The sequence below is a fragment of the Pogoniulus pusillus genome, chromosome 8, assembly GCF_015220805.1.
Source record: "Pogoniulus pusillus isolate bPogPus1 chromosome 8, bPogPus1.pri, whole genome shotgun sequence".
In the NCBI taxonomy this organism is placed as follows: domain Eukaryota; kingdom Metazoa; phylum Chordata; class Aves; order Piciformes; family Lybiidae; genus Pogoniulus; species Pogoniulus pusillus.
The window spans coordinates 3,136,287-3,150,329 of record NC_087271.1 but is presented as its reverse complement, the minus strand read 5'-3'; the positions used below and the strand labels follow the sequence as shown (position 1 = coordinate 3,150,329).

Genomic DNA, 14,043 nt, shown 5'->3' with positions numbered 1-14,043 from the left:
AGCTATAACCAAGCTACCATATCAAGTTTAAGTTGTTTTTCAGAAGGGGAGTTCTTTGAATGTTTCAGCTGTGTTTCTACTCTGGTTATTTTCTTCACTTCTTCCATATTTTTCCCTGCCTGTGCCCACTGTCCTTTTTTCACCCTGATATTCCAGAAGCAGCACATGGGAAAACATTAAAGAGGCACTCAAGCACTGTTGCGACTCTCAGGCAAACCTTGACAACTTTGGCAATGAGAATCCAAATTTTTTAAGAGTCACTTAGTCACATGAGAGCCAAAGGCCTGGTCTGCATTATCTCCTCCCCAGGGGGAGTCTAGGGTACAAACTAACTATCACTGAACATGCTATCGCTGATGGAGCTTGCAGTTCAATTTCTCGTCCTGACAGATAAGAAAGGAATGTAGAACTATTCCCAGTGCAACAAAGTAAACTTAAAGATCCTGTCCTGAAGGAGACTGCTCTCAAGAAACACACCTGAAAAGAGTATCAGAAAAAAAAATGTACTTCCAGATAGGATAATTCTGGATATAAAATCCATTATGTCACAGTCAGAAAGTATGGTCTTAGTTATATTTGCATTTTCATACATCTTTAATAGCTTGCAGACACACATCCAGGCTTTGGAAGAAAGCAGCAGATGCAGCACCTACAGAATCATAGAATCAACCTGGTTGGAAGAGAGCTCCAAGCTCCTCCAGCCCAACCTAGTACCCAGCCCTGGCCAAACAACCAGACCATGGCACTAAGTGCCCCAGCCAGGCTTGGCTTCAACACCTCCAGGCACAGCCACTCCACCACCTCCCAGGGCAGCCCATTCCAATGCCAATCACTCTCTCTGACAACAACTTCCTCCTAACAGCCAGCCTAGACCTTGAGACTGGCACAGCTTGAGACTGTGTCCCCTTCTTCTGTTGCTGGTTGCCTGGCAGAAGAGACCAACCCCCATCTGGCTACAGCCTCCCTTCAGGTAGATGTAGACGGCAAAGAGGTCGGTTTGCATCAGTGTCAGTTTGCATTATAAACCAGCCCACACAAGTTCCTTTCACTGCCGAAGCTGAAGCCTGAGTATGTCTGCATCAAGCTTGGTAAACCCTCAAGAGCAGTTTTCTAGATGTTATTTCCCAAGACAGATTAACCATTCTTATGCAAGTCAGCAGGAACTCAGTGATGATGTCTTTTAAGGAGGAAAAGATGTTGCCAGTTAGCTGATAAACTATTTAGCTTCCCTGAAAAACAAAAGATCCCAGTTCCAACTGCGTTCAGAACTCAGAGTACCAAAGCTGATGTCTTTTGCAGATACTTTTTTTTCCCCAACTGATGTAGTTCTCAGCACCCACCTCTTCTTCCACCGTTTCAAAGCACACTGTCCCATGATCTCTTTGTTGCAACCACTCCTCCTTTCAGTACTCTGTAGATACAAGCTTGACCAGAAAAAAAAAAAGCCCAACATTCACTCAGACCAATTTACAGCTTGTTAAGGAGAGCACCATCGTTAACACACGCCCACAGACCCTGGTTTAGATTCCAACATCAGCACAGTTATCATCACACCAACAACGGTAATCCTACACTCACTTGTTCCTTCAGTTGCTTGATGGATTGCTGGAGGGTCAGAATCTGGTTAAACAAAGGGCTCCTGAGTGTGTTTCGTAGAACAGTCAGGTTTTCATTGTGTTGGGAGTCTCTCTTCTCATGCAGTTTTGCTTGCAGACGATCAAGGATCTGCAGCACCTGCTGTTTATCTGCACCAGAAAGTGAAACACGTTAGGAAGGGAGCTTCGTTACTCACTGTTTAACAAGTCACCACTTTCAAACTACATACCTGCAGCAGGGTTTTCAGGCATGTTGAGGGATATTTTTGGAATTACTCAGACGAACCTAGGTGAAGTGGGAAAAAAAATCAGATTAATAAACTATATATCCAAGCAGAATCATAGAATCAACCAGGTTGGAAGGGACCTCCAAGCTCATCCAGGCCAACCTATCCCCCAGCCCTATCCAGTCAACTAGACCATGGCACTAAGTGCTTCACATCCAGTCTTGTCCTGAACACTTCCAGGGACACAGAATCGTTTGGGCTGGAACTGACCATTAAGACTATCAACCCAAAACTACCAAGTTCATTGCTAAACCATGTCCTTCAGCTTCACATCTATATGCTTTTTAAGTCTCACCAGAGATAATGACTCAACCACCTCTCTGGCAGCCTGTTCCAGTGTTTGAGAACCCTTCCAGTGGAGAAGTCCCTTCTAATACCAAACATAAATGGCGTAACTTGAAGCCATTTCCTCCTCTTCCAACCTGGTTGATTGTATGATTCATTCTATCACTTGTTATTAGGGAGGAGAAACCAAGCCTCACCTTGCTACACCTACTTTCAAGTAGCTCTCCCTCTCTCTTATGTCAGCTTGCCTTTTTCTCTTCTATGTCCACGAGGAGCTTTTAAAGAGCAGAATATCCTTTATCACGCTCCTCTGCAGTGCCAAACAACAGGTCTCCAACCGGGTCTGGGGCTGAGGTGGCAGCTTGAAAACAAAAGACATGCAATTAGCAGCAAGATTAAATTTGCACCCTTACTCGCATGTCATTACGGTGAGGTGGAGCCTGTCAGTTTGAAACCTATCAAGGCAGTTAGAGCAAAACATACAGCAGAAACAAGATTTCTTCCCTCAGGAGAAGCTCCTCTGAAAGCAGTCAGCCATTTCGTAGCATGATTTACATAACTTTAACTCTGCCCAGCATACAGCAGTGCAATTTCAGATTGATATGTCTGGAACTATGTTGGAACAAAAATAAGTCATGTGTAGATTAAAAAGCTCTGCATTTACTTTTTAAACCTTGCAGTTTGAGAGTGGAAAGGGTCATAGGAATCTGAATGTAATACCAGGGTAAGCATATCCCAAGGGCTCTTACCCAGCAGCACCTCTGATCCTTTCAGCCCTGCTTCTGACACTGCACTCACACTGAAAACACTGTTGAGGTCTGGCAGGACACTGCTACGTTTAACGAAAGATTCATTATGCAGCTGAACAGCTTCTCTTCTCCTGAACAGTCAGATTAAGCCGATTTATTTAATGAGGAAAAAAAAGTGGAGGTGTGTCACAAACCTCATTTTCAGATTTATGCATCCCTTTACTGTATCTGAGCAGCTTTGGCTCCTGGAAGAATTCCTGCAGAACTTGGTGGGTCTGCGTGGTTTCTACCCAAAGGCCAAGCAAAATGAGTTGGTTTGCAAGAGTATTAACAGATTTAGGAGGTCATTTTAAATCAAACTCCTAGCAAGAGTTGAAGGACCAAACCCATACAAACCCTGAAAGATTTTCAGGAATGCATCTCAACTTTTTTAAAGCGCTGCTGCTTTATTTTCTTTTCCACTTGAAATAAAACACTTCTAAGAGCACAGAAGCCTTTGATTCTGTGCTGAGATCTGATCCTGAAGAACAGATGAAAATATCATTTCCTTATACACTCCTGAGTCTTCAAAAAGATAAAACTTAACCTCTTTGACTAAAAATACTGCAAGAATCTTAACAAAACAGGACAAAAAATATGGAAAAGTGTTCTTTCCTCTCAGTTTAACTTCTCTCAATTCACTTCCCTCCTCTGTTTTTCTACCTCACATCAGCAGTTAAAGAAGGGGGGAAAAAAATAACTGCTAAAGCAAGCAAACCAACATCAGAAAGGGATTCAAAATAACTCCCATAAGGAAAAGTGGTTTGAAACACCTTTAAACCAGCAGCACAGTGAAGAAAAGATTAAACCCAGGGAAGAAATCCAGCATGGCAGGAAACAATATTGAATTGACAGCATCATGCCCATCTAGCAGCTGAAGCCAAGAGGCTGGTCCAGCTCTCCTGCTCTCTTTCATGCATTTTGCTCTCCATCTGCGTTTGCACTCATTCATCTGACCCACAGTGAGCTGGAACACAGAGCTAAACACGCAGATAAAAACCTTCACGTTTTGGTAGGGTGAGCTTTCTGCCCAGTTAGCTCCCGACTGCCAGCACTGCCACACAGGAGGGGGCTGAGATGTGCTGGAGAAGCAGGACCACACCTTGCAGCAGCAGCTGCAGCAATGGGCATTGGTTGCAGCAGCTCAGCTGCACTGACAAACCACACCATGAGAAACAGCCTGCATCGTTCAAACCCTAAGTGCTGTGCTGACAGGCTCAGAGATAGATCTTTTTTTCCAACACAGCAAGTGTAACAATAGCAATGATGATGGGTACAGCTCCAAGACAGATAAATATAAGCAGAAAAATGTAGGTGTGAGATGTAGGCTCCATCCAGGCTAAAAGCCCTCTGGAGAAAGAGGTGCAAAAAGAGGTGGTTGGGGAAAAGATTAAATAAAGTTTCATCTTCCTGCTTGAGTTGCTCCAAGGTGTTGCTAAAAGCCACTGCAGATCACTCTGCCCTGATGGTCACCAAAGTGGACCTCAGGTACAGTTGGTGCAAGAGTTCAAGTGTATACAGTGCTCAGTGCTGGCCCCTGGACAGCTTGTGATGGTTTGTAATTAATTGTGTGTGTGCACAAGAAGTTAAAACCGCCCTCAGCATCTCTTTGTTCTCCTTTCACAAAAATAAGGGGAGTGGGAGTGTTATATTTTAAGTTAAGATCTCCTCCTGGTGTGGAGGAATCCCATTAAATATAAACCAATTTAAAGTTGAGGACAGATCTCTAGGGGTTAGGTTTGGGCACCAGAGAAATACACAACTCCAGGCACTATTCAGCTGCTTCTGTTCAGAGTTTATCATTAAACAATTTTGAAACACTAATGCTAAGTCCAAGCAAAGTGGCAACAGTTACTAAATTAGGAGGTCCATTCCTAGCTGATGATTTTGAAGAATCATCCAAAACACTTTGTTTTGTCTTGTTAAAATCTGTTTCCCCGTTCCAGATTCGACTTCTCCAGCACCAGTCTCAGATTTCTGCAGCGACTTATTTATCTTACTGGCAGACAAAACTGCAAACTTCAGGTCACAACCCCCAACAAAAGTGTAAAATCTTGGGGAAAATAATGCATTTCAGACAGTTGCCTTTTCTAACATCCCAACCTCCACGCACACCCCAGCACAGCATGCAGCAGGATTTTGCGCATCTTCACTTCTGAGAGTTGAACTCAACACATCATAGAGAGCAAGAAAGTTTCACAAGGTTTTGTATGAGATCCTATGACTTGGATCTTCTTCAAAAGCAGACTAAGAAAAAAAGGAATTCCCCCATGCTGATGCCAGCAGAGGTCATCAGAAGAGCTGAAAGGTTTAAGTCTTCCATTGCAATCACCCCACTGCCAGATGCCTGCCACTTGCGCAGAGTGACAAGGGGTGCTCAACCCTGCCACATCCCAGAGCCGGAGGGGAACACAAGGGCCCTGGCAGCAGCCTTGGCAAACCCCTGCCCCCTGCAAAGGGCTGCTGAAAGACAGAGACAAGGGCCTTCCTGCTGGGGGCCGCAGGAGGACACGCTTCAGCCAGCAGATTCTTACACCCATGTCTTCCCATCCACCTAACTACTACAACTGCTTCTGCCCTGTACCCTTCAACTTGGCCTCTGACAACCTCTGTCCTTCCACCAGCAGATGTTCCTGCAAGGAACGTCCTGCCTCACAGTAAGCTCCCGCTGCTCAGCATGGCTGCAGACTTTTGGAACTTAAAATGCCTCTGTGCTAACTACTGCTATTTTTCAAAGGCTTCTAGCACAGCCAGCCTGAGCAGCCTGCCACAGGAACAGCCAAGGGTACATCCCAATCCAAAGTCACCTTTCTGCACTAACGCAGTTGTAATTCTTCCTGGCCCTCTTATCGGGAATGACCGACACAGTGCAGATCATCTTCATCAGAGAGACCTCTGAATAGGAAAATTTCAGTCCAAACAGCTTAAAATTTGGTAAAGGGAAAAGAGCAGTAGCTAGTGTGGTCTTAATCCCAAATTACCCTAACACAGCATCACCTGCAACTCCAGGTATTAAAAACACTATCGTTTGCATGCCATCAAGTGACTACATACTGTGAAACAACGCCACTCTTCAACCACGTATTTTGTTGGCCTAATATTAAGCTCAGTTTTCTACCCTGTAACACACAGAAGAATTCAGTCCCATCAAGCTTAGCAGGCAGACACCTTTGAGAAGAGAGCACCAAGCCCTGCTGTTCCGTGCAGTGCTGCAGTTATTTATAAAATTAGAGCACGGGCTGCCTGCTTCAGGCACTTGAGAGCAGGAAAACAACCAAGCAAATACATCACACATCTGCAGGGCTCTTCAAATCAGCTTCCCCGTTCCAGATTCAACTCTTTCAGCACCATTCTCGGATTTCTGCAGAGACTTATCTTAGTGGCAGACAAAACTGCGAACTTCAGCTCACAACCCCCAACAAAAGTGTAAAATCTTGGGGAAAATAATGCATTTCAGACAGTTGCCTCTTCTAACATCCCAACCCCCACACACACACCAGCACAGCAGCATTTGGCCCATCTTCATTTCTGAGGTCAAAGCTAAGTATTAAGCATCAAAAATCTAGTCCATGGGCAATCTGAGTGTGTCCTGCTGTTACATATGATTAGTGACCACACCAGGAGGAAATAAAAAACCCAAATACCCAAGCTCTGCATCTGTGATGACCAGTCTCCATGCAGATCAAGAGGAGCCTTACTCACTCTCAAGGTATGCTACCTTTTAACAAGCAGAACCTGAGTTCCTACAGACTTCAGCCTGGAGGGAAGCACCAGGTTCTTTGTGGCTTCTCTGATGTCTAAGAGAAGGGTGAGCTTACATAAAAGCCATTCTCCAGAGAGCAGTAACAAACAGGGTCTCAAACTTTCTCTCACAAAGGTCATGGAAAGCTTGTTTCTGATAACTAAATATCATCATGTTCTACTGAAATTAGCCAATAAATCACAGAATGCTTAGGTTGAAAGTGACCTTAAAGGCCATCTAGTTCTGACACTTGTGTTCGTAGAAGTTACTGTAATGACAGTACACGCAACCAACAAATCACTTGACCAGAGCTGTTGGACCTGGAACCATGCTTGCTTCATTTCCCAGCTTCAGAAATTTACAAGCAATGCAAGTGACTCATTTTCCTATTGATTACCCCTAAAAACTCGCTTTGTTAAGAATCTCTGGACAAGCAGTGACGAAAAGCATTGCAAACTGTGCGTAAGTTCCCTAGCACCTCCTCTCCTCGTCATGACACAGCCTCTCCTAGCAAGAGACAGTTCGCATAACAACACGACACACTAAAACGACTCCTGCACCCTGAAGAGCCTTCACCAGCCCTCCCCAGCCTTTACCAGGGGTGTCAGGGAGCTACTGAGACCGTTGGTGCACAAAACCTAAAGGGCTTCGTGGTGGAAGGCTCTGGGTAAGTGCAGGCGGGTGTCCTGCCCATGGCGATGTTCACGTTGAGATACAGGTCAGGTGTGGTGTCCTGCCCATGGCGGTGTTCGCACCGAGATACGGGCTAGGAGCTGAGAGAGCAGGCGATGGCAGGAAACGCTTTTCCCGAAGGTCTAAGCTACAACCAAGCGCTAGCAGAGAGCCTCCGTATCTGAAGAAGGAATTAAACTCCTCCAGAGGAGCCCTCACAAGCAGCTGACTCGACCTGCCAAGGAGAGACGCCCGCTCCCAAACGCCACACCCGCAGCTGCCGGCTCGTCAGGGGCAGCGAGGCCCCCACTCCCGGGCACCCGGCCGGCCGAGAGCAGCCCCCCGCCCTCCCCCGGCCCCGCTGCCTTCACTGCCGGCAGTCACGCCCACCGCCCCAGCCCCAAGGGCCGGAGCCGGGCAGGGAGGAAGGGGCAGCGCCGGGGGGTGCTGAAACGAAGGACTGCGCGGCCGGGCCGCAGGCGGGCAGGGAGCGGCGGGCGGCACTCGGGGCAGGGGCGGCGGGGGCCACCCGCCGCACGGTACCTGCGGGCGGGACGCGCAGCGGTCGGAGCAGAGCGATGGCCGCCGGCTCGCACCTGGGCGGAAGCGGGACGCGGCGGGGCGGGCGCAGCTCACCTGCGGCGCAGGAAGCCGGGCGGCGCGGCGGGGAGCCGCCTCCCGGGGGACGGCCGGGCCAAGGCCTCGGGCGGGGGCGGGAGCGGCCAAACACCGCGTCCGGGGCGCACGTAGCGCCGGTGGCCTTAAATCGGGCCGGCGTCCATTCAGGGCCCGGAGAGAGCCGCACCTCTGGCCGAGTAGTACCGAAGCGCAGGGGCAAGCCCGGAGGTGCTGTGGGGAAAAGCGCACGGCTATGTCCGGGGGCTCCGAAGAGGGGAAGGCCCCAGCATTTCGTTGCTGCTTCTGAAATGGGGACGAGGAGGAGTGGGGTGAGTGCCTGCAGGGTAAGGTTCAGGGCTGAAGCTCACGAACAGGACTTACAGTTTGGCCACACGGACTGCTCGGTGTAGAAGAGCAAAGTTTAAAAGCCAAGTTCACCTGCAGATGAGCCATACCTGCCGGTGTGTTTATAAATCACAGGTATAAATGGTACAGCTGTTAACACAGCCATCAGGCTCCCCAGAGAGGGCAAAGTGTGTGTGTTGACTGGTTTGAGTTGGAGGGATCTTTAAAGTTCATCTAGTCCAGCCCCTCTGCAGTCACCAGCAACTAGAGCAGGTTGCTCAGAGACTGATCCAACCTGACCTGGAATGGTTCCAGAGAGGGGGCATCTACCATCTCTGAGCAACCTGGGCCAGTGTCTCACCACCCTCATTGTAAGCAAGTTTGTGTCTAGTCTACAACTTCCTTTTAGTTTAAAACTGTGACCCCTTTACCCCATCACAACAGCCTCTGTTCAAAAGTCTGTCCTCAGCTTTCTGATCAGCCCCTTTAAGGCCTATAAGGCCTATAAGGCCACAAGGACTCCTTGGAGCCTTCTCTCAACCTGTTGTCACAGCAGAAGGATTCCAGCCCTCAAGATCATTTTCGTGCCTCTGGACCCACTCCAACAGGTCTATGTCCTTATGTTAATATCCTTCCTGCACTGAAGACTTCAGAGCTGGACACAGCACTGCAGGTTGGATCTCACCAGAGTGGAGTAAAAGGAAAGAATCAGATCTTGTAGAGACATTTCTTTTGTATTGGTTTGCAGTAAATTGGTGTCCAAACATGAACTCACAGCTGTTTTGAACTCAAATTCCCACAGAGGCGAGGTAAGCTGTGTGCAACTTCATCAGTACAGCCCCTACCGCTTCCACAGAAGGGAACAGTAAAAGCTGTAGGACAACAGAGCCTTGCGTGGAGTTAAGGGATTGCAACACTTCCTCCATGGAACACCAAACCAGCGATGCAGAACCGCTTCTCGGAGCACACAACCAACACTGCTGCCGGCAGCACTTTGAAACACACACTATGCTACCTGTGGCTTCTCTGAGAAACATGACACGTTGCCTGGGATAGCAATAAAAGCAAAGTTTACCTACTGCCAGTTGAAAAACACAGAGCAGAGGCACTATTTTAGCTGCAATTAATTGCAGGAACTGTGGGGGCTTTCTATGACCAAAACCCATAGGTTAGTCTGCTTTTTTTTCCAAAGATACATATGTACACACATAAAATGGTCAAACTCTCCAAAACCACTTTTCATTCTGCTACACTCTCTGTAGCTCATTTGCAGCACATCTTGCATTAGGATAAGGACTTTAAAAAAATAATCAGAAATTCATTTTCCTTCGTGACTTGGGACCCATTTTGTTTTACTAAGCGACAGCAGTTGCACCAGAGCACGCAAGCTGCTAAGAAGGTACCGTTTTCATCATCCTCTTTCAAACATTCAGGCTCCAAATGCCTAACTTCCCAGCCCTTACTCTCAATTTTAATTAATGTAGCGCTCGTGAGAAGTGACAATTTTCTTGACAGTGATGAACAGCAAGTCGTGTATTTATCCATCCCAGAGATGCACTGGAGACAAAAGAGCCAAGCACTTTTCTAATCAGTGCACCTCAGTCTCGATCTCAGAGGGCTGAGTTCATTACAGAGTGCACTCTGGCCCTGGCCTTTCGCTTCCAGTTGCTGAAAGCAGTATCAATTTTCATTTGCATACTTTGTCTGTTGAACTCTAGACTGCCAATTTAGTTTACGCACATCTCCCAAAAAGCTGTTCCATGGCAATATTTCACATCGCTGGCTGAGCTCTTTGTCAGCCATCCACACATTTCAAATCTATGTTTTTACTGATTCTTGGAATATCTGGGATTGTGACAAACCTTTCCTTGGTACTGACAGACTTATATACGAGTCACCATGCACTTACCAAATTAGTGACCAACAAACCCAAAAGACTGGGTAATGGCAACATTCTCTTTAATACTATCTTGGAGTTGCATTTCGACCTTTTCAATTTCTAGCTCCCTACTTGTTATTCCAGGAAATGCTTCTAGAGTAGATGAAAACTTAAACCAGTAGTGCTGCTTTTCCTGACTATGTCTACCCAGAAAGGTCTCTCCATCTCCTATAATCAATTTGGGATCCCCAGCAGTTCAAAAGTGAAAATTGGCACTTACAAATACTAGAAAAAAAACATGAAATAATTTCCAAGGAAGTGTGAAACAGGAAAGGATGGCACCACAAAGAGCAAATGCTGGTAGAATCACAGAACCATAGAACTGACCACGTTGGAAGACACCTCCAAGCTCATCCAGTCCAACCTAGCACCCAGCCTTAGCCAATCCTCATCCAGTCCAACTTAGCACCCAGCCCTAGCCAATCAACTAGACCATGGCACTAAGAGGCTTTTCTTCAACACCTCCAGGCACAGTGACTCCACCACCTCCCTGGGCAGCCCATTCCAATGCCAACCACTCTCTCTGCCAACAACTTCCTCCTAACATCCAGCCTAGACCTCCCCCAGCACAACTTGAGACTCTGTCCCCTTCTTCTGGTTGCCTGGCAGAAGAGCCCAACCCCACCTGGCTACAGCCTCCCTTCAGGTAGCTGTAGACAGCAATGAGCTCTGCCCTGAGCCTCCTCTGCTGCAGGCTGCACACCCCCAGCTCCCTCAGCCTCTCCTCACAGGGCTGTGCTCCAGGCCTCTCACCAGCTTTGTCGCCCTTCTCTGGCCATGTTCCAGCACCTCAACGTCTCTCTTGAATTGAGGGGCCCAGAACTGGACACAGCACTCAAGGGGTGGCCTGACCAGACCTGAGTACAGGGGCAGAATAACCTCCCTTGTCCTGCTGCCCACACTGCTCCTGGGCCAGGCCAGGATGCCATTGGCTCTGCTGCCCACCTGGGCACTGCTGCCTCATCTTCAGCTACTATCTTCCAGTACCCCCAGGTCCCTCAGCCACTCTATGCTCAGCCTGTAGCACTGCTTGGGGTTGCTGTGGCTGCTTGGGGTTGTTTGAAGAAGCCAAAAGCTTGCCTGCTCCAAGTATCAGTGTTCATTTCAAAAAGAAGGAAAAAACCCAACCAAAGTCACAGCACTGTCCACGATACAATCACAACTTATATGAAAACAAATTCAGGCCATTTCTTTAACCTGGCTGGACACACGGGGCCATCTGACTCACCTAGCTGCCAGGGCATCCTAGTTCAGCAGGCAGGCTTACTGGCAGGTGCTGGCCAGGCGGCACAGGCCATCCCTGTGGACCTCCCCGGTACTTCTGCACACTGGTTTGAAAGCAGCCTGGCCCTGGCCCTCTCACCTCGCCGAATGCGCCATCAGCTCAGCCCGGCCAGCCTAGCCTAGCTGCCCACCGCTCCCAGCGCTCCCTGCCCGTCGTTCTGTCGCAGGGGCCGGGACGACTCGCCTGCCCGTAACGCCAGCATTCAGGGCCAGCCTCAGCTCCCCTCTGCCACCGGGAGAGCGGCTTTACACCTCCCCACGCCGCCTTAAGGCCAAAACTCAAGCAGCGCTCCTCATGCCGACATCTTAAGTAAGGGCAGAGGGGCACCGTTACGTCAGGTGCCAGTAGCAGATGCGGCCATGTTTACTGAGGGCACGACCCCGCCGGTGTCGCCGCCGGGACTGTACGGGCGTCATCTTGAGTGGAGGCACACTGTGCCCGCCGCGCTGCCTGGCAGCTGCCTCAGGAGCCATATTTGCCGAGCTCAACCTCCCCCCCCCCAAAAAAAAACCCAATCCCACCCCAACCGGCCCTCTCAGCAGCCCACGCGTGACCCCCGGGGCCACTAGACCAGGCCCTCCCCGCAGGCAGGGCGACCGATCCCCGCGCCGGGGCCGCTCCTCCCCACGGCGCCACCGGCGCTGGCGGAGTCAGCTGACGGCAGCGGCGGTTTCCATCATGGCTGCCCGGCTGGGGCGGCCGCTGGCGGGACTGGCGAGGGGGAGAGGCGCGGCGGAGGCCTGGATCCTGCTTCTCCTTTGGTTCGCGGGTGCAGCCGTGGAGGGAGCGGCGGGCACGGATCCGCCGCTCAAGTGCGACGAGTTGAGGCTGGGGCAATATCCTGAGCGCGGCCGGGCGGGCGGGCGGCGGGGCTCGGTTGCTATGGCGATGCGGCCTGGGCGGGCGCAGGGGCCGGCGGTGCCTCGCCACGGACCCGGTTTGCCTGAGGGGGTTCGCGTGCCCAGCTGCCTCGGGTGGAGAGGTAGGGGGAAACAGAGGGTGTGAAGCGCTGAGAGGGCAGGGGTGCCCCTCGGGTGGCAGGGAGAGCCTCAGGTCAGGAGCCCGACGGGATCTCAGCTGGACGGGCCGGGACGGGGCACGGTTGCAGCGGCCTAGGTTTATTTGGGGGTTGTACAGTGTGCAGGTTTGGAGCGTCTCTCCGATTATCAGAGACAAACCCATGGGATGAGAGATTTCCCCACCCCTCCACCTTCTTATTTTTGAGAGAAGCGAGTCTGGGTGGCTTTGCACAGCGTTGAGTGCTCCTCCACCGTGCAAGGGGGCAGGACGCAGGTGCTGCCTTGCCTCTGAGTCTCCAGAGGCTCATCAGGCCTTCCCCACAAAATGTCTGTAGATGGTAGCTGACAGTTACTGATGTAACTCCAGATCACAAGTGTCAGGAGAGCAAATCCTGGAAAAGTTAACTTCATCTCCTGTCTTACTTGACCAGGGGAGTTCAGACCTCTGGAAAAGAAGTTCCCGAGTAGTTTTTTCTTCCTAGGCCCAATTCCTGGTGTTTCAGATGCTCATTTTTAGGTGGCCTTTGAATTTTGTGTGTTACTGTGGAGTTCATTTTCTCAACCAAATGCCTCAGTTTAAAGGTACTCTGATGCTGAAATGAGGGAAGAACACTTAGATTGAGCTTGCTACCTTGGTGTCTTGAAGTACAGAGGCAGTGACTGATAAATATTGTAGTACCTTTAGGTAGTGCTGACTGCAGCACTAATTAAACGTGGAGCTTATGCGATATATTGGTGTATTAAATTGGATTAGCAGATTTGCTGTATGGTAATGTGCTGCTCCTATTTGGGGGGATGGGTAGAAACTAACATCAAGGTGCATCTTAAATCCCCAGGGTTTAAAAGGGGTGGAATAAATTACTGTTGAACCTGTTGTAGCGTTTGATATGAGAAATGTTTTCCTCAATTACCTGAACATATATGTGTGATGAGCCTAAAATAGATAATAGCACACAAGAACCAATGAATTGCACAAATCACACAGCATATGGTAAGGATTTCTAACTTAAAACATACATTGACAGTAGCTACATTTTGGAAGTGTTGAATTTATGCATTTGTGTGTCTGCTAGATGAGGTTTATAAAACATGGGATTAGTAATATCATTAGTATGAAAGCCTCAAACACTTGTGTGGATTGGATGCCTTATAAAAATGAATAAATACATTGTCTCCAAGTGGTACTTTTGTAAGTGAGCTTGCTGGTAAATCTCTTCAATGTATGATATTTCCTCTAGGCTCTGTCCTGCACTACTGTGATTAAAACAAACCATTCCTGTCATAGTGATTTTGCATATACTTAGGGCAAGAAATGACATGTGACAGAACAGCCTTCAAAATCTTCTGTTTTTTAGCAATTTTTAAGGAAACATGGTGCCTTCCATCATCAGGCAGTTTTGGTGCCGTGAGGCTCTGTTTTGAAAGCACTGAAGATTTATTTTGATGTTAAGTTCTGATGTACTTTGGA

At 48.8% G+C, this 14,043-nt stretch overlaps 2 protein-coding genes across 7 annotated transcripts in view; one reads left to right on the top strand and one right to left on the bottom strand.

Annotated features, from left to right (window-relative positions):
- Nucleotides 1-7,979, bottom strand: part of PATJ (PATJ crumbs cell polarity complex component) — a 216,906-nt gene extending 208,927 nt beyond the window's left edge. Inside the window, 4 exon segments of the mRNA XM_064147032.1 lie at nt 1,579-1,745; nt 1,826-1,881; nt 2,365-2,528; nt 7,913-7,979. Coding sequence (XP_064003102.1) covers nt 1,579-1,745; nt 1,826-1,847 — 189 coding nt within the window. The 5' untranslated portion in view covers nt 1,848-1,881; nt 2,365-2,528; nt 7,913-7,979.
- Nucleotides 7,980-12,034: 4,055 nt separating this feature from the next.
- Nucleotides 12,035-14,043, top strand: part of TM2D1 (TM2 domain containing 1) — a 63,861-nt gene continuing 61,852 nt past the window's right edge. For 5 of the 6 annotated variants that reach the window (XM_064147027.1, XM_064147028.1, XM_064147025.1 and 2 more), the window contains exon 1: nt 12,035-12,538. In XM_064147027.1, the coding sequence (XP_064003097.1) occupies nt 12,235-12,538 (304 nt within the window). In that variant the 5' untranslated portion in view covers nt 12,035-12,234. Of the gene's footprint in view, nt 12,539-13,496; nt 13,567-14,043 lie in introns of all 6 variants that reach the window. The other variant, XM_064147031.1, reaches the window with a different exon arrangement.